The 24868-nt window shown below is 39.6% G+C and overlaps 1 protein-coding gene across 1 annotated transcript in view; it reads left to right on the forward strand.

Moving 5' to 3' along the window:
- Positions 1–259: 259 nt before the first annotated feature.
- The window catches only part of ARHGAP20 (Rho GTPase activating protein 20), a 148769-nt gene continuing 124160 nt past the window's right edge, over positions 260–24868 (forward strand). Inside the window, exons 1-2 of the mRNA XM_027082366.1 lie at positions 260–486; positions 17884–17966. Coding sequence (XP_026938167.1) covers positions 382–486; positions 17884–17966 — 188 coding nt within the window. The 5' untranslated portion in view covers positions 260–381. The remainder of the gene's footprint in view (positions 487–17883; positions 17967–24868) is intronic.

The following is a 24868-nucleotide window of genomic DNA, read 5'->3' on the forward strand; positions in this document are numbered from 1 at the left end:
GCCGGTCGGGCGCCCGTGCCCTAATATATATCTAGAAGGGCGCGCCTCAGGCCGGACCGGCGCGGGGAGGGCCGCGGCCGGAGGAGGGCGGCCTGGGGAGGGCCCAGCGCGGGGCGCCTGGCGCCGAGGGGCGGGCCCGAGGCGGGGCGGCCGCGGCGCTGACGGGCGGTCGCCGCCGCAATCGCCTGCAGCTGCGGTGCCGAGCGCGGGCGGCTGTACATGGCCCCGACGGGAGGCGCGCGGCTCGCACTCGGAGCCCGGCTCGCTGCTTGAGCTCGGCGCCCGCCTCGGCCTCGCGCGTCCTCGCCCGTCCGGCCAACGTCCCACGGACATGCCCGCGTAGCCTCCTCCTGGGCTGGGATTTGCTTGAAAGTCCTCTTCATGGAAGCGATGTCCCCTCAGCAGGAGACTCTAGGGGGGCAGCCGGCGCGCTCCTCTTCCCTGACAGGAGTGTCTCGGATCGCGGGCGCCCCCGGAACCAAGAAGGTGAGGACGCCGAGCGGGGCCCGGCGCCCGCCGCCGCCGCGCGGGCCGAACGCCGCAGGGATTTAACGCTCGAGGCCCGCGTCATTCGTCTGAGGCCATTCTCGCCTTCCCGTCTCCCAAGTTACCCCGTCACCCCCGGGTTTTTCGCGTCTAGAGTCTCAGTCGCTCTCGGAGCGGACCCGGCAGCCTCCCTCCCCGTCTCCATCCGCCGCGGGACCCGCCCCCCGTCCCTCAGGCGGGGCGCGCGGCCCGGGTTTGGGGCATCGCCCTTCCCGGCCCCTCTGGGTGCCCAGCCCCGGGGTTCCCTGAGGTACCCCGGGAGCTCACCGTCCCTTGACGGGGTCAGCTCTGAGGTCGTCAGGGCAGCGGCGTCCGCCCGTGTGCGGCTACCGTGCTGAGGAAGGTAGGCGGCCGGGCTGCGGCGCCTGCGGGGCTCAGCCCCTCACCTGGACGCGGCCTCTCCGCGATATTTTGCTGGGGGTGGCCGGGAAGAGGTGCCTGCGCCCCACAGAACGACTCCCGGTCGACGCCCGGGGACGCGGAGGGCCAGTTCGGCTTGGAATTGGGCTGGGTGGGGCGGGTGGGCTGCGGCTTAGGGGCCTTCACCCTACGCTTGTCCCCTGGCCCTCGGGGCTTGGCGGGGCTGGAGAGGGGTTGGGTGTCGGTGTGGGCGTGCGGGCGGCGCGCGTGGCCCCTGACAAAGCTGGGAGGAGGGATGCGGGCAACAACTTGTAGCGTTCCTTTCGGATAAACACGGCCGCCGAGCGGCGTGCCGATTCCGATGGGGTCAGGTTTCTTTGGAACGGTTCCCTCAGCAAGTGCACGTGGCCGCGAGCTGCCGGCCTCTGCTGCTTGGCTCTCGGAGGAATTGATTCGGGTGTTTTTAGCCGTGTCTGCCCTCGCTCCTCCCCTCCCCCAAAACCTGATATTTGGCTTTTTTTCTCTGTGTCCTGGTGGTTCCCTTCCAGCTTCTGTGGAGAAAAATTGGGATTAGAGGGATAACCTAACTCATCCTTAAGAAATATCTTGAGGCATTGCATTTGCATCATTGGAACCTTAAGGGGCTACGCAGGCTCCCCTAATTGTCCGGATCTTACTGCCTTTCATGACTCTTCCCAACAGGATCCTGGGTTGGCTAGAGGTCAGTGGAAGAGTGGTGAGATCGGTGCAGAGTAAAAGTGTGTGTGAGCTCCCAAGGACCTTGACCGTGTCGCGGAGCCATCTAGGAGTGTCAGTGAACTTGATGTTGTATCGGCTGTAGTGCTGGTTCAAGCCTTTGATGTATGGAGGCTGCGGTTTGTCCTTGTCGCTTTTCCCCTTCAGAGATGCAGGGAGGGAGGGAGAGAATTTACTAGGTTAGTGCTATATGAATTTTCAGTAATTAACATAGGTTTTAAAACAGTTTTTATTCCTGTAAACTTGAGGAATTGGGGGAAATAAAGTATTTGTATTCCAGAACAGATCTCATCCTTTTTTACTAACGGTAATTAAGCGAGAAAGCATGAGAGTAGCTTGATCAATCAAGAAGTACTTGTCCTGGGCTTCCCTGGTGGCGCAGTGGTTGAGAGTCCGCCTGCCGATGCGGGGGACACGGGTTCGTGCCCCGGTCCGGGAAGATCCCACGTGCCGCGGAGCGGCTGGGCCCGTGAGCCATGGCCGTTGAGCCTGCGCGTCTGGAGCCTGTGCTCTGCAATGGGAGAGGCCACAACAGTGAGAGGCCCGAGTACCGCAAAGTACTTGTCCAACAAATGAAGGGTTGCTGGGCATCTTAAGCCATTGTCCTTAAGATGCTGTCCTTCATTATAAAATGTAATGATTTGTCACATTACCAATCTAGTCTTTTCCTTTTAAAATTTTGCCAGTCTGGTCTTTCTACAGCTTTTTACTCCCTTTAGGGTGAGAGTGAGGTTGAAGAACTATTTTATTTTGCTTTTAATATTTTTTTTCCAGAAAAGTGCATCTCTGCCTGTTTTAAATGTTAGTAGGCATATCTGTTTGATTTCAGACCTCCATAGCAATAGAAAATAATAATAATAAAAGAATATTTCCAAATTGTAGCTCACAGAATCATTGCCATTACACTCTCATGGACCACAATCTTTTTGTATCCCCAATACTCAACAGATTGATCTTTTATGTTTCATCTTGCCTTTTTAGTGTTTGGTAGTCCTAGTGAGTCATGAGACTTATTTCTTAAAAAGTCTACTATATGGTTGTACTGTTAATTACTAAGATTTGGATCAGTGTTGTTTAAACTGCCAGTTACAATCAACATTTTAAAAAATGAAATAGAACAGAAAATATTGGCACAGTGGTAAGGGTAAAGATTGCTTTGTGTAACTTTTTTCTCTGTTTCATTTATATATTTGTGCATTTTGGGCAGCGATGTAAAATGTGTTTCTTACTGAACAGTCAGAATTTTTTTTTAACATCTTTATTGGAGCATAATTGCTTTACAATGGTGTGTTAGTTTCTGCTTTATAACAAAGTGAATCAGCTATACACATACATATATCTCCATATCTCCTCCCTCTTGTGTCTCCCTCCCACCCTCCCTATCCCACCCCAGAATTTTTACAGTTTCCTATTTGTGAAATGAAAAATAACAATAGTACCTAAGTCCTCAAGATAGTTAGGAAAATTAAATGTGAAGGAGAGTGAATATTAATATATAATAGCACTCAATAAGTGATGGCTCTTATTTGTACTTCCGTACCATGTCTGTAATTCACACTACTATGTCCCAATTGTTCAAGCTAAAAATCTAGAATATGTTTTCAACTACTGGCATTTATTTCCTCAGTCTACAACAACCATCAGAAAGGCCAGTCGAATATCACTTCAAAACATATCTTGAATTTCTCCACTTTCATCTCTACTGCTGCCATTGTAGTCGAAGCCAAACCACCACCATCTCTCACTTGAACATTTGCAGAAGTTCCCTAACTTGTCTAACACATTTTTTGCTTTTTCCTGACCTAGTCTCCATTTAGAAGCACCAGAATGATCTTTAAAAATTTAAATTGATCGCGTTCCTCACTGCTTAAAATCTTGTGGTGGCTTTCCATCATATTTAGAATAAAATTCAGACTCCTGTACTTAGCCCTCCCTACTTCATTCCCCTCATCTGCCTTTTCTGCTTTGCTTGTGTATTCTCCAGCCACATGAACCTTCCTTTTCACACACTGAGTCATCACATTCATTCTGTTCTGAGGCTTTGGTGTTGCTATTCCCTTTTTGTCTTCTTTTTTTTTGCCACACATCTTTGCAGTGTTGATTCTTTCTAATTGTTCTGATCTTAGGTTCTCCCAGAGGCCTGTCCTGACTACCTAAATGGAAGTTGCCTCTCAGTCATGTTCTGTACCTTCTGTTTTATTCTCATTTTAACATTCAGCCTTGCCTTACATATTATTATTTACTTCCTTGTTGTGTTACCTGAACTTCTCACCAGATTGTGAAAACCATGAGAATAGGGACATTATCTGTATTGTTCAAGGCAGCTGCCTCAGTGCCAAGGACAGTGCTACATGTTAGATACTCATTAAATATAAGCTGGGTTACATACGGCAGTGAACAGGGACAGATATGCCCCTGTGTTCAGAGTTTATGATTTAGAGCAAGATCAGCAAACCTTTTCTTAGAGAGCCAGCTAGTGAATAATTTAGGTTTGTAGACTGTAAGGTGTGTCTGTTGCAGCTACCCACTATGCAATTATAGTACTAAAGCAGCCATAGACAATATGTAAATGAATGGGCACAGCTGTGTTCCAATAAAACTTTATTTAGAAAAACAGGAGGTGAATCCCTGGTGGTGTTTGCTGACCTCTAGAGCATGACTGTTGACTAGAACTTTCTGCAGTGAGAGAACTGCTCTTTTTCTTGCTTGATTTTTTGTGTTTTTTTGCAGTACGTGGGCCTCTCACTGTTGTGGCCTCTCCTGCTGCGGAGCACAGGCTCTGGCTCAGCGGCCATGGCTCATGGGCCCAGTGGCTCCGCAGCATGTGGGATCTTCCCAGACCGGGGCACGAACCCGTGTCCCCTGCATCGGCAAGTGGACTCTCAACCACTGTGCCACCAGGGAAGCCCGAGAACTGCTCTTTATTTACAGTGTACAATTTGTTTCTTTGGATAATGCATTATGGATAGAATTCTGGATAATTCTTCTGGATAACATATCCTTGAGCATATCCACGTTTGGGCAGAACAGTTTTTGTGAAATGAAATGGCAGCACATATTAGAATAATTTCAGTTAGGGATGATTTGTGTCATTTTCAAGCCCCTGACCCTTTGGTTTCACATACTAATTGAAAAGTCTTTAAATAAGGTAGGTTTTGGGGAGGGAAGAGAGACTTACAAGCACAGAAAATCAGTCAAAGCAAAAGGATTTTAAAATAGCTCCAACATTTAAAAATGTAACAGCTACTATTATACACTTCATTCTGGCTTTTCTTTCTACATTCTCTGGGTCCAAATCTGTTTATAGCAGTTTATGGTACAACACCCCTGAGAGCCAACTTTAAGCCATGTGTGTGTCTTGCAATTGGGGTTTGAATGAAGCAACTTTGTGTGTAAGACTTGGTTTTATTCTTTAATACTGAGAAAAATATTATGCTCATGGTTAAGCCAGTATCCTACCGAATACTTTTTTGATGTTATTCACAAAATGAGTGGCATAAAATCAGGTCCATGAGATTGTTTTGGCTGGGAGCAGTCTGGAATTATCAAAAACTGAATTAGATCAGAAAGAGCCTGTTATCACCGGTGTGACCTCTGAACTTCTGGCTGTACTTCGTTTCTTTGTTTGTAAAATAGGGGTAATAATCCATATCCTGTATATCTCACAAAGTTGTTTTTTATGGGTCAAAAGAAGAAAGAATATAAAAACACTTTCGAAAAAAGTGCAGAGGCCATTAGTAATTTTTACCAGGTGATATCTGTAAAGCAATAAAAAAAGTTTTATTTCATTGGATTTAATACAAGAACATTTACATGCAAATGAGTGAATGCTATTTGTCTTATTCAGCTCGGGTTGCTGTAACAAAATACCATAACCTGGTGGCTTAAACAAAGGACATTTATTTCCTGCAGTTGTAGAGGCTATGAATTCCCATGATCCGGGTGCCAGCCAATTCAGTTCCTGCTGAGAACCCTCTTCTTGGCCTCCAGTTCTTTCTGTGTCCTCACATGGGAGACAGAGTGAGAAGAAAGAGTGAGGAAGGTGAGGGGGAAGAAGGGGAGGGAGAGGTAGTGAGAGAGATGGAGGTGGAGTTAGATATCTTTGGTTTCTTCTCATAAAGGCACTAACCTTGTCATAGGGCCCTCATTCTCATGACCTCATCTAAGCCTAATCACCTCCCATAGACCCCACCTCTTAATACCATTACATTGGAGGTTAGGCTTCAACATATGAATTTGGGGGGGGGGGGCGAACAAGTATTTGGCCCATAACACTAACCATCAAAGCAGTCACCCTTGAATGTCATAAATATCAAATATTGTAAGGTAGAAACTGGAGGAAAAAGATAAGAGTTTACTGTTTATAATATACGGAAAAGTAAAGGAAATTTTTCAAAAAACTTCTTTAACTAAATGCCTAACTATACATAATACACATTGATTATAATATATGGAGTAGGCATTATTAATGTACTCTTAGAGAGGAAGGAACTGAGCCCTGCCAAGGCTGCATGTAGTAAGCAACAGAGCTGGAATTTGAACCCAGATCTTCTAACTCTATTTCTCTTTCCAACTAGATTATAGATGCATTTTTTATTGTTTATAACATAAGATGTAGGGGAGAGTAGATGTGAATTTTATATAAGCAGTTGAACAAGCCATATTTGAGAAGTTTTTCTCCTGAGAGATAATTTCGTTCTTTAGGGAGCAGAGTCTCTACATTCTCCGTGTACCACAGAATATTATGTTCACTGCTGCCATTAGGTAAATGTTAGGTAAATGTATTAGTCAGGGTTCTCCAGAAAAACAGACCAGTAGGAGTCCCATGATTGCCATCTGCGGAAAAGTCGGTGGTGTAATTCACCACCATCTTTTCCTGAGAACAGGAAGAAATGAAATGTTCCAGCTGGACAGTGAGGGAGGAAAAAGGGGCAAATTCCTCCTTCCTCCACTTTTTGTTCTGTAAAGGTCCTCAAGGGATTGAATGATGCCCACCCGCATTGGGGAGGACAACCTACTTTACTGAGTCCACCAATTCAAATGCTGATTTCATCTGGAAATGCCTTCACAGACACATCCAGAAATAATGTGTAATCTGAGCATGCCATGGACAGTCAAGCTGACACATAAAATTAACCATCATAGTAAATATTGACTAATAGTGACAATCAGTGACACAATCATTGCTATAATTTCTTTGGAAGTTTGTGATCTTTATCCCTTGGTATCTGTCATCTGTCATTTTCAGATGTTTTATATAAGGCACTCATATTTCAGGAGCTCTTTAGCCAGGCCTGCTTTCCACATTAATGCTGTTGGAAAACTTGGCATATTCTCCAAACTCATAGAAATATATTTCAAAGTTATGTGTGGATGCACAGAATCCTATGCCTCAGTTGTTTCCACCGTGGAAAATTGTGTGTGGGAAACCCAGCTGAAACTCTCAATTCAGTAAGCATTTTGATATCATGAATCTTGAGTGTAGGAAAACACTTGCTTCCATAGTCATCTTCACTTAAAATGTGAACACAGCAGTGCATTTTAACATAGCAAAAACAAAAATTAATTTTCATGACTTTGACATTCATATATTAGAACAGAATATGTTGTTTTTTATGAAATGAAAGTTAAAGATACTTTATTTTTACACATTCTTTACACATTTGTGTAAAAAGTAATTATTAATTTTGAATATCGAGTCCTCAAAGTTAACCAGAGAGTTGTAACTTATAGACTGAAAATTCACAAGTCACAGATATCTAAATGGTGCAGTTGCTTTTTGGTTCTGAAATGAAGTTTGTTGTGAAGCAATTTATAACTCTTTCCCTTCACCATTCTTCTGATTTAGGGTTTGGTGAAAGGTCTGCGGGATAAGAGGTGGAACATATTCAGTAGACTGGGAGAAGTGAGACAGCTGATAGCATCTTCAGAAAGTGAAAACTTGAACTTCAATAATTTGGGTGTCTGAATTCTTTCACTGTTCTTATCCTGCCATCCAGGACTTGGTGGTTCTTCTTTTCAAAGTAAAGATGTCTTGTGCCTTATAGGACCACATACAACTTAACAAACATCTGTGATTATAAAACTTGCCTTCTTAGAAGGTATCAGTAGCTGAAAATACACTGGACTTCAATTTAAATTGCTGCTAAAACATGTTATAAACTATACAGTGTCACAAAAATAAATAGGTATATAATATCAAGGTTAGAGATGTGTGTGTTTACAAACTTATATATACATACACTCATATAAACAGTGCTTTGAGGACATATATGTACATTTTATTATTGTGATTTGATGGAGTTTCATGACTCATACCCCTCAGTCTCCAGGGTATTTGGCAAAAACCTCTGTTACAGGCTGAATGTTTGTGTCCTCCCGAAACTCGGATTTTGAGGCTGTAACCCCCAGTATGATAATACAATTGACCCTTGAACAATGTGGGAGTTAGGGGTGCTGACCCTCCACACAGTCAAAAATCCACTTAGAACTTTATAGTGGGCACTCTTTATCCATGGTTCTGCATCCACATGTTCAACCAAACTCATATGGTTTAGTACTATAGTATGTATTTATTGAAAAAAATTTCATATGTAAGTGGGCCTGCACAGTTCAGATCTGTGTCCTTCAAGGGTCAACTGTATTTGGAGATAGGGGAAATAATTAGCTTAGAAGAGGTCATGAAGGCAGAATCCCCATGATGGGATTACGGCCCTTATAAGAGACCAGAAAGCTTGCTCTCTGTGTACCCCATGTGAGGGTACAACAAAAAGGCAGCTGTCTGCAAAGCAGGAAGAGGGCCATCACCAAGAACTAAATCTGCTGACACCTTGACCTTGGACTTCCTAGCCTCCAGAACCATGAGAAATAAGTTTGTGTCATTTAAATCATCCAGTCTGTGTTATTTTGGTATAGTAAGTAGCCTGAGCTTGCTGACTACCTTTATTATTATTTTTTAAGATTTATTTATTATTTATTTATTTATTTACTTTTTGCTGCGTCGGGTCTTAGTTGCGGCACACGGGATCTTCGTTGAGACATGCAGGATCTTTTGTTGCAGCGTGCGGTCTTCTCTCTAGTTGTGACATGCGGACTCCAGAGCACATGGGCTCTGTAGTTTGCGGCATGCGGGCTCTAGTTGAGGCATATGGGCTTAGTTGCCCTGTGGCATGTGGGATCTTTGTTCCCTGACCAGGGATGGACCCCATGGCCCCTGCACTGTAAGGTGGATTCCTTACCACTGGCCACCAGGGAAGTCCCCAGACTACCTTTAAAATAAACTTTCATTGAGGTGAAAGTTTGCTTTCCTGTTCTGTTGGTATAGCAAGTTTTCTAGATCACAGGGACTCTAAGGTTCTAATGTGTGCAGAAAGCCTTCAAGGTGAATGCTCAATTCGTTAGTAGCCACAGCAGCAGTTTTTTGAAGCAGCCTAGGATGGGGTGATGTTTATCTTTTGTTTGCTTATGGAAGACTTAGCCACAATGTGGGAGACTGGAAAGGGATCAGAGGAAACTGCCTTTTGTCAGCCACCAGTAATGGGGCTTGAAGGCAACATAGCCAGTTTATTTTATAATTTTGTTTCAGTCTGATTTTCTTTATCCAGGACAAGTTTAGATTAGAAACATCCAACTGACAGCAGAAATAGCTCTATTAGTATGTCACTGCTGTTCTGAACAGCCTTGACCTAATTTTGACAGACAGCTGTCACATGACACAACTGAAAGGTAAGGCCTGTTTCTGGATGTCTTGTCACTTGTGTGTGGACTCTGAAAATGGAATGTATGTGTGCCCACATCAGCTCATATTTCAAAAATCTGGAAAACCCAACTGCTTTGTGGCCTTTTGCTTTCCCTGTTTACCTTCATCCTAATTTATACCTAGGAGAGTGTCTGTATTTCCTCTTCTACCCCTACATTCACCATCTGGAACCTCAGCTTCCACAGGAGGCATTATGAGGTTACAGTATATCTGAATCTGATCGGATCTTGGCCTGTTTTTTGTTTGTTTTCTTTTTTGTTTTTTGCGGTACGCGGGCCTCTCACTGTTGTGGCCTCTCCCTTTGCGGAGCACAGGCTCCGGATGCCCAGGCTCAGCGGCCATGGCTCACGGGCCCAGCCACTCCACGGCACGTAGGATCTTCCCGGACCGGGGCACGAACCCATGTCCCCTGCATCGGCAGGCGGACTCTCAACCACTGCGCCACCAGGGAAGCCCTTGGCCTGTTTTTTATTGTTATTTGATACACTCTGGTTTTTACCATTATGGTTTTTGGATTTGATCACTGTACTCTTCCCCTCTGCAGGAGGAAGTGAGAGGTTGCCGAGTTTTCCAACAATGTCTGATACATTCAAGCCTCTTAGCCTTCATGCAGGTGGATGGGCACTGGGGAACCAGAGAACCCCTTTGTCACAGTGTGCCATGGATGTAGAAATAATAGCACTTCGTATGGACTGTGATGTGAAAAATTTAGTGAAGCCCTGCCCTGTAAGGGAATATTAGGGATAGACCATTGGTGATCAACCTTGCCTACTCCAGGGTGTTACTAAAGGGAATCATGACAGGAGGTTGAAACTGGTAGCTTTGCCAAAGAAGAAAGTCCAGCCAACTTGAAGGCACATAGTGGTACTCCAGAAGTCTGCATGGGTAGGGTAGAGACAGAGGAACAAATAATAATGTAGAAGGGGAGTTCTACTATTCTCATATTTATTACATACAGTACTTATGCACTCCAAAGCATTACTCTGTATGTTATACTATCATGGTGCTTTCCCTGTCAAAGGACTTCCACATATATAATCTTTTTGATTCTTTGTGGTAGGTCAAACAGTCATGTCATTTTACAGAGAAGACTCTGAGAAGTGATAGAAGCAGGATCCAGAATTTAGGTCCAATGTCTTCTAGCCCAGTGCCGATTCTTCTACATTACATAGATTCTTAGGTTTGTTATTTTATTTCAAAGTTCTTGTCTCACAGAAAGAGGAAAGATAGCCAAAAGTAGAAACATTTCTTTCTTAATTTCAGAAAGAAATTATATCCCTTTATGATAGTCAGGGCTGGGATGACATTTGTTTTAATTAAATGCTCAAACTGATTTTGGCTGGGATGATTATGAGTAAATAGAAGATCATACTCATCACAGACAAAAGTGACAATAGTGGGAAGCTTCAGCTCATCCAGTGGTCAAAACCTTGTGGTAATAGGACATAGAAGCAAGGGGCAGGGGTAAAAATAATTTCCTTGTTCCCTTGCAGGGCCGATGTCTTTGAGATATGTCTCTGCAAATAAGTGCAGCAGACATGTACGGAAGACAAGAAAGAAATAGTTCATTGCTCACTAAATTGTACAGATTAGCCACAAAGGATTAAGAGTCAAATTTGAGTAAGGTAATTTGTAAATTTGATTAAACATTTTTTTCTATCTTTGAAAGTTTAGAGTTCTTAAAAGCTTTCCTCAAAGTCCTTATTTTAACGTTATGCTAATTTTAAATGTTTGAAAGTGACTTTAGTACATTTGACTTAAATTCAACTGAAATGCTTGAATTTTTTTCTTCATAAAGTGACTGGAACAAAGCAAAGTATGAAAAATTGTAGTCCATCTGACTTAACTCTTTCATCCTGGTCCTTTCTTTTGCTAGGCTTTTTTTCCTTTAAATCTCTATGAGAACTGAGAATGACCAGATTCAGAGTGATCTAGAGGTTCCAAAAATAGCTCTGTATCTCCTGGTTGACACGAAGTTAAAATTCCAGTGAGAGACTACATATAGGTTTCTTTTTTAAAAATTTTTTTAATTAACTAGTTTATTTTTGGCTGTGTTGGGTCTTCGTTGCTGCACGCGGGCTTTCTCTAGTTGTGGCGAGCGGGGGCTACTCTTTGTTGTGGTCTGCGGGCTTCTCACTGTGGTGGCTTCTCTTGTTGCAGAGCACGGGCTCTAGGTGCATGGGCTTCAGTAGTTGTGGCACGCGGGCTCTAGAGCACAGGCTCAGTAGTTGTGGCGCACAGGCTTAGTTGCTCCGCGGCATGTGGGATCTTCCCAGACCAGGGCTGGAACCCGTGTCCCCTGCATTGGCAGGCGGATTCTTAACCACTGCACCACCAGAGAAGTCCTACATATAGGTTTTTAATATAAACAGTGTTGTATGCGTTGTTGAAAATAAAAGAACAAAACTTTTTTCTTCGATAACCTGCTTACAATCTTATTTTCCTACGTAGGCACACTTGCATTACCACCTTAAACCCTCAGGTATTGGTAGCATTAATTCATTGATTTAACACACAGCTATTGAGAATTTACTATGTGGAAATACTGAGTAGGGCACTGGAGGAATAGGGAAGAAATAGTGGCAAACCACAATAAGCAGGTGGGCATATTCCTCAGATCTCTGAGGAATTCAAATGGAGAGCCACTCAGATATTTTGTACAAAAACATGTTGGACAAAAAACAAATAAGTAATTTCCATTTTAATGTAAATATACTTCAGGTGATTATTATATGAGTAAGGAAAATTATAGCTTCTGGCTATGAACCAGTTTGCTGGGCTGGAGCCCAGTAGTTTAGTAGTTTGGTAGTTAATTTTTGTTGCTGTTATTTTTGTTTTTTTCATTTTAACAGCCTTGTTGAGATATAATTTATATACTATTTATCCACTTAAAAGTGGATTCAGTGGTTTTTAGTATATTCCTAGAATTGTGCATTCATTTCCACAATTTTAGAACATTTTCATTACCACAAAAAGAAACACTGCACCCGTTAACCATTACATCCCAATTCCCTCATCCCCCAACCCCCAGGCAAGCACTAATCTAAGTTCCTATAGATTTGTTTATTCTGGATATTTCATTTAAGTGGAGTCATATAGTATGTGGTCCTTTGGGACTGACTTCTTTTAATTAGCATGATGTTTTCAAGATTCATCCATGTTGTTGTACATTTCATGGCTTCTTTTCTTTTATTGGCAAGTAATATTCTATTTTATGGATGTACCACATTTTGTTTATGCATTCATCAGTTGATGGACATTGGGGTTGTTTCCACTTTTTGACTATTATGAATAATGTTGCTGTGAACATTCACGTACATGTTTTTGTGTGGACATATATTTTCCTTTCTCTTGGTTATATACCCAAGAGGAATTTCAGGATCATATGGTAACTCTATGTTTAGCCATTTGCAGAACTTACAAACTGTTTTGCAAAGTGACAGCGCCATTTTATATTCCCACTAGCAGTGAATAATAGTTCAATTTATCCACATTCTCACACTTGTTATTTATTTGTCTTTTTTATTGTACCCATCCTGATGAGTATAAAGTGGTATTTCAGAGTTTTGATTTGCATTTCCCTGATGGCTAATGATGTTGAGCACCTTTTCATGTGCTTATTGGCCATTTATATATCTCCTTAGGAAAACTGTCTATTCATATCCTTTGCCCATTTTTAAACTAGCTTACTTGTCTTTATTGAATTGTAACAGTTCCTTAAATTTAAATATGCTGGATGCAAATCCCTTATCAGATACATGATTTGCAAAAATGTTCTCCCATTCTGTAGGTTTTCTTTTCACTTCCTTAATAGTGTCCATTGAAGCACAGAAGTTTTAACCTTGATGATGTCCAATTTATCTGTGTTTTTTTGTTGTTGTTTGTGCTTTTGGTCATATCTAAGAAACCATTGCCTAATCCACGGTCACAGATATTTATGCCTATATTTTCTTCTAAAATTTTTATAGTTTCAGCTCTTTTAGATCGTTGATCCATTTTGAGTTAATTTTTGTATATGGTGTGAGATAGGAGTCCAACTTCATTCTTTTGCATGTGGATATCCACTCCCAGCACCATTTGTTGGCAAGGAATTAAGTTGCCAACAAGTTAAAAGAATCATCAGACAAATGTTTACCATGAAACTCAATGGTAATGTAAATGTCAACACTATGTCAAAAGATGTAGTTTGCAATGTACAAGGATGATTCTACCATCCAGTTCCATAGCAAATGCTTATATTTCCTTAGTGACAGCATTCCAGCAGAACCCCTTTAAGAAAGTTTGTTTATGTTTCTGTGTGTGTGTTTGGGCGCAGTAGTGTAGATGGGGACAATGAGTGGATTTTTAAATTCACTTAAAACCTTCATCTATTGAGTATATAGTTTGTATCAGGTATTGTACTAGGCTCTAGGAATGCAAAGATAGGTCTGCTACAGAGTAGAATTTCAGTAGTTGTTGAAGGACGGGAGAAAGTTTGGAAATAAGATGTAGTCCTTGCTCTCTAGAAAGGGGCAGAAAGATAATTATAATATAATCTGAAATGCTGTAACTGAGGCATAGCTGTGAAGCAAGTTAGGAACACAGAGAATTCAACATTTAGTTCATCCAACTGATTAAAAAAAGAATTGAAGTGGAAAGCACCTTGCACGTTAGCAGGTGAAGTTGCTACAGTTTTGTGTTATTATTGAAACATGAAAGAAAAATGAAGTGTAGGCATTTGGGTCTCATCTTCACTTATGATCTCCATTCATTTACTCTTTGGCAGAATAGTTTTTTTGCCTCTGATACTGAATATAGCTGCAGAGGAGACAGCTTAGAAAACCAAAGATCTAATTGCTCTCTAGTGCTTAAACCTTGGCAAATGGTACAAAATCAAGAAAATCATTTCTAAAAGATTAATGCAGTTGATTTTTTCCCTAATGTTTAGTTTGTCAATTTAGAAGATTACCTTTTAAAAATTACTCAGTTTCAGAATGGCATCCAATGTTTATGAGGTAATCTCAATATAGACATCAAGCACTTGAGCATTCTGAAAAACCACTGTGGATTACAATTTTTAAGCTAACAAAGAAACCTACACTGTTTTAAACCTATTTTCTGTTTCCTGTGAGGCAAACGATCATAGTTTTCCCTGTCACTGAACAACTGGGAAATTTGTTGGTGCTGGTACAATATAAGTATAGCCTCAGTCTGTCCTGACAAGTTTGTAGTATTGTACATTTAGAAAGGAATCGATAGTCTCCTTCTATTTCCATGTATTGTATTTCACACAGTTGTTATAAACAAAAAGAAAATCCAAGTCTTTATTGCCTGAAAACAGATTCTTTGATAGATATGTGAAGTTTTTTGAAGTCACCATTGGTTCTTTGTTTTACTATACTTTTGAGCAAAAGAAAGAGATATGTATTTTGAATGAATTAATACCTAGGCTCCCATTATATTGACAACTCTTAAGACTTTTTATTACTTACAAGAGAAATGAATCCTACAAATTCTAAATTCATTTTGTATATAATGTTTATTTTCTAGCATATCCAGGGTGAATCTTTGGTAGACACTTAACATGAGAATATCAGAAGTAGAAGGGACCTAAGAGACTATGTAGTCCAAATTTTCTCATTTTCTAGATACAGAAATGGAGGCCCAGAGGGGTGTCTGAATTGCCTTAGGCTGCATGTCTCATTAGTAGTGGTGTAAGTCTCAGTACAAACAATAGGACCTCAAATAAAAATAATATTTTGCCTGTAGTTTGATTGCATTCTCTGAATATGAGTCTACTAGATGATGTAGATACACTCAGCATTTGACTTCTCACACATCTGCCAATTTTATAACTAAGAAAACACAATCTAATTACTATATACAAATATATATAAATGGTACACTACATTAGGTCTCCCTGAAAAACTCCTATTTTAAAAGAACCTTTACAGAAGAAAATTTGTCACTCTTCTTTAATTATCCATTCTCACGTTTAACAGCCGTCAGTCTCAGAAAGATTTCCTTGTATGGGAAGGTTTCAAATTTGGAGTCCATGGATCCCTCAAGAATCCTTGTTGGGTGTTTCTGAACCCCTTGAAATTATGTTCATAATTTCATTCACAGCTTTTATAAATATCTTGAAGGATTAATCTGGATTCTCAGTCTATAGTATAGCTGCATTTCTTTTCGCCTTATCTTCTTTGGAAGACCCTTGCTATCCTGTGTATAATAACTGCATTACTTTGGAGATTTACTGTTTCCAAATGAAGAATTTAAGATCATTTTAACTTGTCTTAGGGTTCTTTCTTTTTTTCACATTTTAAAATCATTTTTATGGCTGTCTTTTGAGCCCTTTCCAAATTCTTTGTAAACCCGAAAACCAGGGAGCTCAGAATTAGAAATCATATGTTAATGAAGATCTTGTTTAGGCACTTGGATCTGCTGACAGTGGTGTCAGAGGATTAGGAGCAGCAGAGGTAAGACTGCTGAGACAGGTCCAGCAATGTGGCCCCTGCTCAGGTAGGCTAGGCAGACCCTCAAGGTCAAAACAGATCGAGGGTAAGGGGCCCAGGTCAAGCTTAAAGGATTGGGAGCATTTCAAAGTTCAAAGCATAGTAAATAGATCCTGAGTAAAGGGATTCAGGATAAGGAGTAGGAATCAAACCTAGACCTGAAGGTGAAACAGAATCCTGCAGAAAATCTGCATAGGAACAAACTGCCACCTTTCTAAGTAAAATCAACCTAATCTTTTAGAATTGAGACTCTTCATATGGGGACAGGCCGCTGGACTTTGCAATACAAATACTTGTCTCCTAGATTTCCCTTCACCCTGCAACCTCTACATTCACACTGGCCTCAGGATGTTAGATTCCTGAGAGTTGGGTTCCCAGGAGATGTGACTAATGGAAAACAGTAGGATAGGGCTTACGAGATATAATATATAGTTTATCAAAATCACTGGGGTTCGGAGGGATTAGAGATTCTTCTGGGAATCTGATGAAAACTGTGGGCTTTCTCTTCAGAAGGAAGGCACCAAATACTATCATGTAAAAAATTTTATACAATTTAACCTGCCCTGAAACTGATTCATGGTTAATAACTCCTGATTGAGAAGTATGGTGTTCTATATTTCTTACCCATTTGTTTCCTGTTCTTTATTAATGTTTTACGTAATTGTTTCTGTTGCTGTCTGAGGTATACTGAGGAGGTTTGGGCATTTAGTTTTCATGTGTGAGCCAAAAGATTAATGGAGGGAACAGCAACACTGAGGCCATGGCACTGAATATGAGTCTACTAGATGACATAGATACACTCAGCATTTGACTTCTCACACATCTGCCAACAATAATGGGAGAGATCCATGGGGGCATGGTGAAACTGGGGGAAAAGAATTGTGCCAAAGTCTAGTATCCCCTTCTCACTAGATGATTTTTCTTCTCTTCCTTAGGATGATCTAGGTTTTATTAAGAAGCAATTCCTTTATGAATCATGTAATGAGAAACTGATACTGAGCCACTTGGTTTTATGTGGGTTTTTTTTAGAGCATCCAGTCCCAAGCATGGCTGGCTTAGGCCCTCAGGCAGTGGGTGAGACTTCTGGCCAGGAAAGGGTGAGAGAGTAGAGCAGGAAGAATGCTTTGGTGACACAACCTGAACTTCACTCATGGCTATTTGTGACTGTATTGTAAATTTTCACATTTATATCCAGTGGCAGTTCCTCTGACTCTATCTAGAGGTGTTAAATCTGTAAGATTGAAAATTTAGAGAGTAATTGTCGGGTTAATTCAAGTTGAATAAAACCTCACCACAAATTTTAGGTCCTGTAGAACAAAGTACCTGAATTATCCAATTAATTCTATATTTATATACCACTTAGAAAAGAAAAAAAAATCTTTTTTTTCTTTAAAGTTACAGCAAAAAAAAAAACACCTCCTTTGAAAACCAGATTCCCCAATGTGTAAATATTTAAATTTAAATGTCTATTAAATGTGTAAGAAATCTAGTCTCCATCTTGTGCTTTAACTACTTATCTTCTCCATTTACTTGATCTCTTCAAATTCTGTCTGTCCCTGAAGCCCAGTTTGGGGCCTACCCTACCAGTGAAATAGATCTAGTAGAACCTACTCTGATGACGTTTTAGAGTATAAATTAGATAATCCAGTCCTGCCTTTGGCATAGGGCCTGGCACATAATAAGCAGTAAAGCTGCAGTTGATGATAATGGTTATGAGCTGTTTTCCCAAATACTCTAGTCACCATTTAACCACCTTGTTCTCTGACCATAAAAAATACTTACTGCCTGTACCACTTTTTGACGCTTACTATCTTAGTTTAGATGTTATTATTTATTTCCAGAATAAGATTGCAAACTCCTTGATAGGTAAGGATAGGCAATACAAAACTTGCTGAGTTGGATTGAAAATAGGCATTTACTTGCTTTACAAGCCATGTGGTCTTCATTGTGATCTTTTTTCCTCTACAGAAAATGAAAACACTAGCAGAAAGGAGGAGGAGTGCTCCATCTCTTATCCTGGATAAAGCTCTGCAAAAACGACCTAGTACCAAGTAAGTGAAAAGCTTTGTGTTAAACATTTGGTATGTGCTTCATTTCTTTAACCTGTAGGGTTTGTTTGCTTTTTATCAAGACCAGAATTCTCTGTTAAATAATAGAAAATATGACTTCTGAGTTTATTTAATAAGGCCTATTCTTTATGTGACACTTAAAGCCTTTTAAGAGCTGGTGATCAATTGCTTTAAAACTGATTCAGAAGTGAATCTTACATCACATGGTACACAAACATGCATGTTCCACACATTGTTAAAGTTTATTTATGGAAACAATTAGAAATCAGTATACTAAAGATAAGTTATTTTAATCACTATACATGTTTGGTTATGCACAAACTTTTGCTTACTTTTTATCATAAGGTGATGCCTGTGTATGGGGAAAAGGCAAGTTTTTACCAATTTTAGGTATGAAGAAAGATAGCCAGATTAAGATTATTAAAAAATTGAGTGTTGGGCTTCCCTGGTGGCGCAGTGGTTGAGAGTCCACCTGCCGATGCAGGGGTCACGAGTTCGTGCCCTGGTCAGGGAAGATCCCACATGCCGTGGAGCGACTGGGCCCGTGAGCCATGGCCGCTGAGCCTGCGCGTCCGGAGCCTGCGCTCCGCAATGGGAGAGGCCACGACAGTGAGAGGCCCGTGTACCGGGAAAAGAAAAAAAAAAAAAATGAGTGTTGATTTCTTTTAGGCATTACTGGTTAGATTAATTAGTGATTAATTAGTGAAATTTAAAGTGGAAAAACAGGCTGTGGACATCTTAAGAGAGTCTTTCATAATACTTAGAAATTGAATGGCTATTCAATCATTAATTTATTCAGTAATTTTTAATGGCATTTTAACTCAGAGGCATTTTATGTTCAAAGGAAACCTGTGATGATTTTCCTCTAATATGTGAATCCTTTCATGTAAAGTGAAGTCCTTATCACTTTTTAAAAAGTGAGGGTATATCTGATATTTCTATGAATGATGTGCTAATTTAACATAAAATCTATGTGAAGGCATGGAATTTTTTTTCAGTGTCCAAAATAAATTATATAGCCAAATCCCAAAGAGTGAAACTTTCAAAATACTTAAGTCCCTCCCCTCTTAGTACTCAGCAAGTTCTCAGACTCAAGCAGCTCCCCCAGCTGTCCACAAATGACACACGCTTTAGTCATTGGGTTGATCAGAAAATGTAAATTACTTTTAATAGATGCCTAATCAAAATTTAATTAGGAAGATATTCTTCTGCCAAATGAATAATACAGTAATATACTTTAGTGCCATATATAAATGACTTTTAGATTGTTTACATTAGTATATCTTTGCATTCATGTGGATGAGAAAAGAATGGTTATATCTTCACAGTTTGACCTTGCTTACCTAGAAAACTCAGGAGAAATTATTTTTTAGGGGAGATAGACAGAGGAGGCAGAATTGTCTTTAATTCTACTGTATATGTAAAAATAGCTTTATTATTCACTTTTTTAAAAACAGGTAAACAGTTTTAGGTAAAATTTTTTATTGGAAGTTCCTGGGATGAACATGTGTTAAGCTTTTTAATTAAAAGTAGCCCTTGGGGAGGGGGAAGGGTAAGCTGTGACAAAGTCAGAGAGTGGCATGGACATATATACACTACCAAACGTAAAATAGATAGCTAGTGGGAAGCAGCTGCATAACACAGGGAGATCAGCTCGGTGCTTTGTGACCTCCTAGGTGGGTGGGATAGGGAGGGAGGGAGACGCAAGAGGGAAGAGATATGGGAACATATGTATATGTATAACTTTGTTATAAAGCAGAAAGTAACACACCATTGTAAAGCAATTATACTCCAATAAAGATGTAAAAAAAAAAAAAACAAAAACGTAGCCCTTATTCGTATCAGAGAAGCTTTAGCCCCAAATCAGGGGTCAAATAGTGGCCCACTTACCCGCTAACCCAGGGTGAGGATTTACAACAGTATGCATGTAGGTACTGAAAGTTCATATAGACCATTGGTTCTCAACAGGGTGGTACTAACCTCCAGGGTTAGTGAAGCAAAATGATTTAGGGAGCAGTCTGGAATTTTGTGAAGCAAAATGATTTAGGGAGCAGTCTCCAGAGATACTAGACATCACATAATGCACAGGACATCCAACACAACAGTTTTGTGGCCCCTGCATAGTTTTTGAATGTACCATGTATGGAATACTTGTGAAGAGGGGGAAAAAAAATTTATATAATTTTCTATGCCTATGTTTTATATACAAAGTATTTTATATCCTTTTATGTAGATATAATAAACACTAAAGTTTCCAGAAATGTAGGTACCTTGCATACCAAGAGATAATTGCACTTTGTATTGTTTGGAATCATTTCAGAAAATCACTTGGCTTTACTTCACTTTCTCGTACTTGTTGCATGGAATAGTTTCTTATCATCCTACTTATCTTAAATCTAAATATATTCATTATAAGTAGGTGTAAACATATCTGACTACTTCATTGTCTTTTAATATAGTCATGAATGAGCATATACATATTGAAATACATAATTTATTATTAATTACTTTCATTTCCCTTTATGTTACTATCAGGGTATTTTATTGACACTTTTGAAATTCTGTTAAATATCTGTGAATTTTGTTTCAAGATAGAAAAGGAGGAATTGGAATAAATGTATATGCATTTGTCCTTTATATAACAAAGGGACATTGGATCTAGGATTGAGAATGACTGATAGAGATTAAGTGCCAGGTTAGGGAAAAGCTAACACTTACCTGACTTACTGGGGTTGTTTTGAGTTAGAGAACCAATATGATAATATACAACCATGTCCTTCCCCACTCCTGCCTCCCCATCACCTCTGCAATAATTGGTGCTTACATTAGAGTCAGTTCCCAAATTCCTGCCTCAGAAATAGGGAAATATGATGGTTTTTTGGCAAAATAAAAAAGGATATTTAAGTTGAAGATGGATATGTTTTAATCTTCAGTTTATTTCCTGTGAGTTTCTCCAGGTCAGTAGTGTGAGTGCATAGTGCAGGGGAACAGGACCTTCACCTATCTTTTAGAAATAATGCTTTTATGCTATGTAGTATTGGGTGGTTAACGTGTGTACCAAAAAACCCAAAAAGCTATTGGGTGTTGAATGTGTACAAAATAGTTGTAAGCAGTGTAATCTCAGGATTGGAATGAACCTTAAAGGTCATCTAGTCTGGTGGTTTCCGAAGCTTTTAAAGTCAGTATTCTGCAGAGGGACCCAGGCATCTACATATTTTTCAAAAACTCTTCATAGTTGATTCTGATACACTCTTGGTAGAGAACCACTATGACAGGCTGCTACAAAAGAATCCTTTTATAAAAGAATGCTTTTAAAAAGGGAATACTGAACCAAAATTTTAAGGAAGTACAGGATTATAATATGTATTTCTTATAAAACAGTGTGGACATTATAAAACCAAAAGCAAAGTCCCCTCTCCATCCCCAAGGGTAACCATGATTAATCATTTGTATGTCCTTCTAAACCTTGTCTATGCAAGTGTGATTAGAATTTTTATTTGCTTTCTGTAATGTTTAAATTCTCACTTTAATATAGATAAATTAGTTCTTTGCATTTTCAAGTCTTGCAGTTTTTTTAAAACATTAGAGATCAAATCCTATGACAACAACCATTCAAGAAAGTCTTTGAATTTTGACCATCTTTATGTACTGTACACTCCTGAAAAGTTATATCAACCAGTTAATGAACTTGCTATTTTAAAGAAACTTTGTAGTGAATTGTTTTATAAAGTAAATCACTTCTTTTTTCAAAGTTGTTAAAAATAACTCAAATTTTCATAATTTGAATTTTGCTTTTCCATAATTTATACCCAGGAAACAAGGAAAATTTCTGAAGTCTAAGCTGAGCACACCTATCTGAAGTAGAGCTTTATGCAACAAAATTCGAGTACCTAAAAAGAATCTTACTATCTCTTTGCACGTAATATCATGGGAGCTAACCTATAAAAGATTTGTACACAGTGTGTGGACAGACAGCAAAGGAATTGAGTGTTTTATTTATTAGCATTGCATATTCCTTGAGTTAAATAAAGCCATCATAGCATTTCATATTTCTTGAGTTAAACCTATATTTGATTTTGGCTTTGCAGTAGAACATTATTTCTACTGTTGTCCCCTAGTTAAGGTGTAATTTAGTAATTAATGACTTGTAGGTGATAAAGCTTTTGTCCAAAGTTTAGCAAACATCCACAGAGGATTTAATGGAATCCTTTCACTTAACAGCTGTTGCATCTCAATTTTTATTGAATTTAATTAACAAGAGTTAGGTTTAAAAGAGGAGGAAATAGGTTAAGTGGTGACTTAAATGTGTTTGTGTGTTAAACACAGTTTTATCTCCAAAATTCTTTGTTTAACCCATCGAGTTCATAAGGAAGGGGCAATTTAGAGATTTTAACTTTTTGGGGGGTTATCTGGACACCATTGATCAGCTGGAGGTGATTCCTCTAAGTAATTATTGTATTAGCTGGTATAGCAGATGACACGTATCTTTCACACTAAGAAGGTTAGTGGTTTTCCAACATGGCTGCACTCAGCTGTTTTTACTCTCAAACACAATAGTGTTCAGTACTGTGTTTAAGGATGACCTCACCTCATGTAATAGCCATCCTCCTGGTAAGACTCTGGGCACCTATATTAGAGGGCTTAGTTTCCTTAAAAGTAAAATGAGAGTATTGAAGTTATTATCTGTTAAACCCTTCTACTTCTAGTTCTATTGCTATATAATTATGATTTGTTGAAATTCAATACTTCCTACACTTACTCTGAATTCTAAATCATTCTTAATTACTTGCAGTTTCCTAAACACAGTATACTGTTTAGCATTGTCTCAAATGTCACTTTCTTCAGGAACTCCTAAGCCTTTGTAAATAACATTCGTGCCCCTATAGCACCTTGTATTATCTTGAACCACAGCACTCATCCCACTGCACTGGCATTACAGTTTATGTCATGTTCCCTTTAATGTCCCTGACATTTGTTAATAAAATAATGCCTTATAAATAATATCTGGTGTTCAATTATTATTTGTTGGATGAATCGGTGAATGAGCAAGTGACTCCAGTTCCAAACTACAATAGGAATTTAATAAGTTAGCACAGTAGTTCCTGACTCTCCTGCCCTCCTTTGAGTAGCCAATACGTAAAAGACCTTCCTTGTTCATTGGTATTATTTGTGAAATTCTGGCTAGGGAAAAAGGAAGAATACTTTTAACGAAATGATTCTGACTTATTGTGAGGAAGTTATTTCATGCAGCAGAATACCACAAGAACTCATGTATGTGGTCTGTAAATACCACATATAGTGGCATTCTTGTGGTACTTCTTCATCGTTTACTTAGGGATAAATTCAAGTCATAAAAACTTTTCTTCCAGAAATTCACTTGTTTTGATGTGGTATTCAGCCCACCTTGTAGAAAAATACACAAAAATATACCCATTTTTGTTTTAAGTTACAATGTTAGCACTTTCAAGTTAGTATTCACGCATCTCCATCCTTACTTCCAAATCAATTTATTGTGTGTGTGCTGCTTGAAAGACTTTGTAGTAGGTACTTTACGTATATTACGTTTTAAATCTCTGCTTATTGCTGCTGAGAGGAGAGAAAGGCAATGCCAAGGAAGTGTTGTGGTGCAGCAGGAAGTGCTTGGGCTTTGGCTGCATTCAAATGCTGGCTCTCCATCCTGATTTTCTGTGTGACCTCAGATAAATTACCTAATCTCTGAGTCTCAGGGTCTTCCTCTGTAAAATATGAATCTAATGCTTTCATAGAATATGAAATGAGAAAATAAGTGAAGATGTTTAAAAGATTGACTTAGTTATTTTTAGTTGCCTCTTTCCTTCCCTTAGATACATTTCATTTTCAAGCTTTAAACCTCCTGAATTATCCAGTACCATTTGTTAATGAAAAGCACCTACTTTATTATCACAGCATTGTATGACTAGAAACAAATCATTGAGCCTGGATCATTATATAGTAGAAATGGAGTCAAAGACTTGCCCTAGGTCACACAACTGATTAACATTAGAGATAGGAATGGAAATCCAGGTCTCTGATCTTGATGGAATATTCTTTGCATTACACAAACAAAAGGAATATGATATAGTATCTAAGAGCATGGATTCTGGAGCCAAACTGCCAGGTTTGAATCCCAATACTGCCCCTTACCAGTCATGTGATCTTGGGTAGGTTTTTAAACCAGGGATAATAATAAACCCTACCTCATAATGTTGTAAGAAAGACTAAATGGGTATTATATATGTAAAGCTTTTAATGTAGTCTCTAGTGCATAATCAATGCTTTTATATTTGAAGGCTATGTTGTCGTTGTAGTGGTAATAGTAGTAGTAGTCGTAGTAGTAGTAGTAGTGGAAGCATTAATAAAGAAATAGAAGTTCATATTATCCCGGTAAAGAGACTCTTTGAGGACCATAATAGATGGAAAATTTTAAAAGATGAAAGATGCAATCTGGAAGCCAGCTAGACTCTAGTATTAAATTCATTTTAGCAAGATAATTATATATCTAGGCCTGGCCTGAAGCAAGATTAGCTCAGAATATTTGGGATTTATTCCTGGTAGACCCTGACAATTCTTGAGGTCTCCCTAGGCAAAAATTCAAAGTACACCTAGGATGATTCTGGGAAATAAGGGCTTGAGACATGGAGGATTGACCTGCTTTGCTTGGCCACTTGAGATGAAGGGGCTCCAGGAGCGTCATACGTGCCAAAGCTATGAATCAAGATTAGACACATATAGAATTAGCTAGTTTGGGGTAAGGATACTAGGGTGAGAGAGCCAAAGCAGAAGCCATTCGAGACTAGGAAAGCAGCTGTTTGCTAACTGACTTCTTCCTTTTGGTCAGTTCACTCCTGTTATGTATGACTCTACAC

This window comes from Aethalodelphis obliquidens, unplaced genomic scaffold, assembly GCF_003676395.1.
Source record: "Aethalodelphis obliquidens isolate GAN/ISIS:26980383/991018 unplaced genomic scaffold, ASM367639v1 scaffold46, whole genome shotgun sequence".
NCBI lineage: Eukaryota > Metazoa > Chordata > Mammalia > Artiodactyla > Delphinidae > Aethalodelphis > Aethalodelphis obliquidens.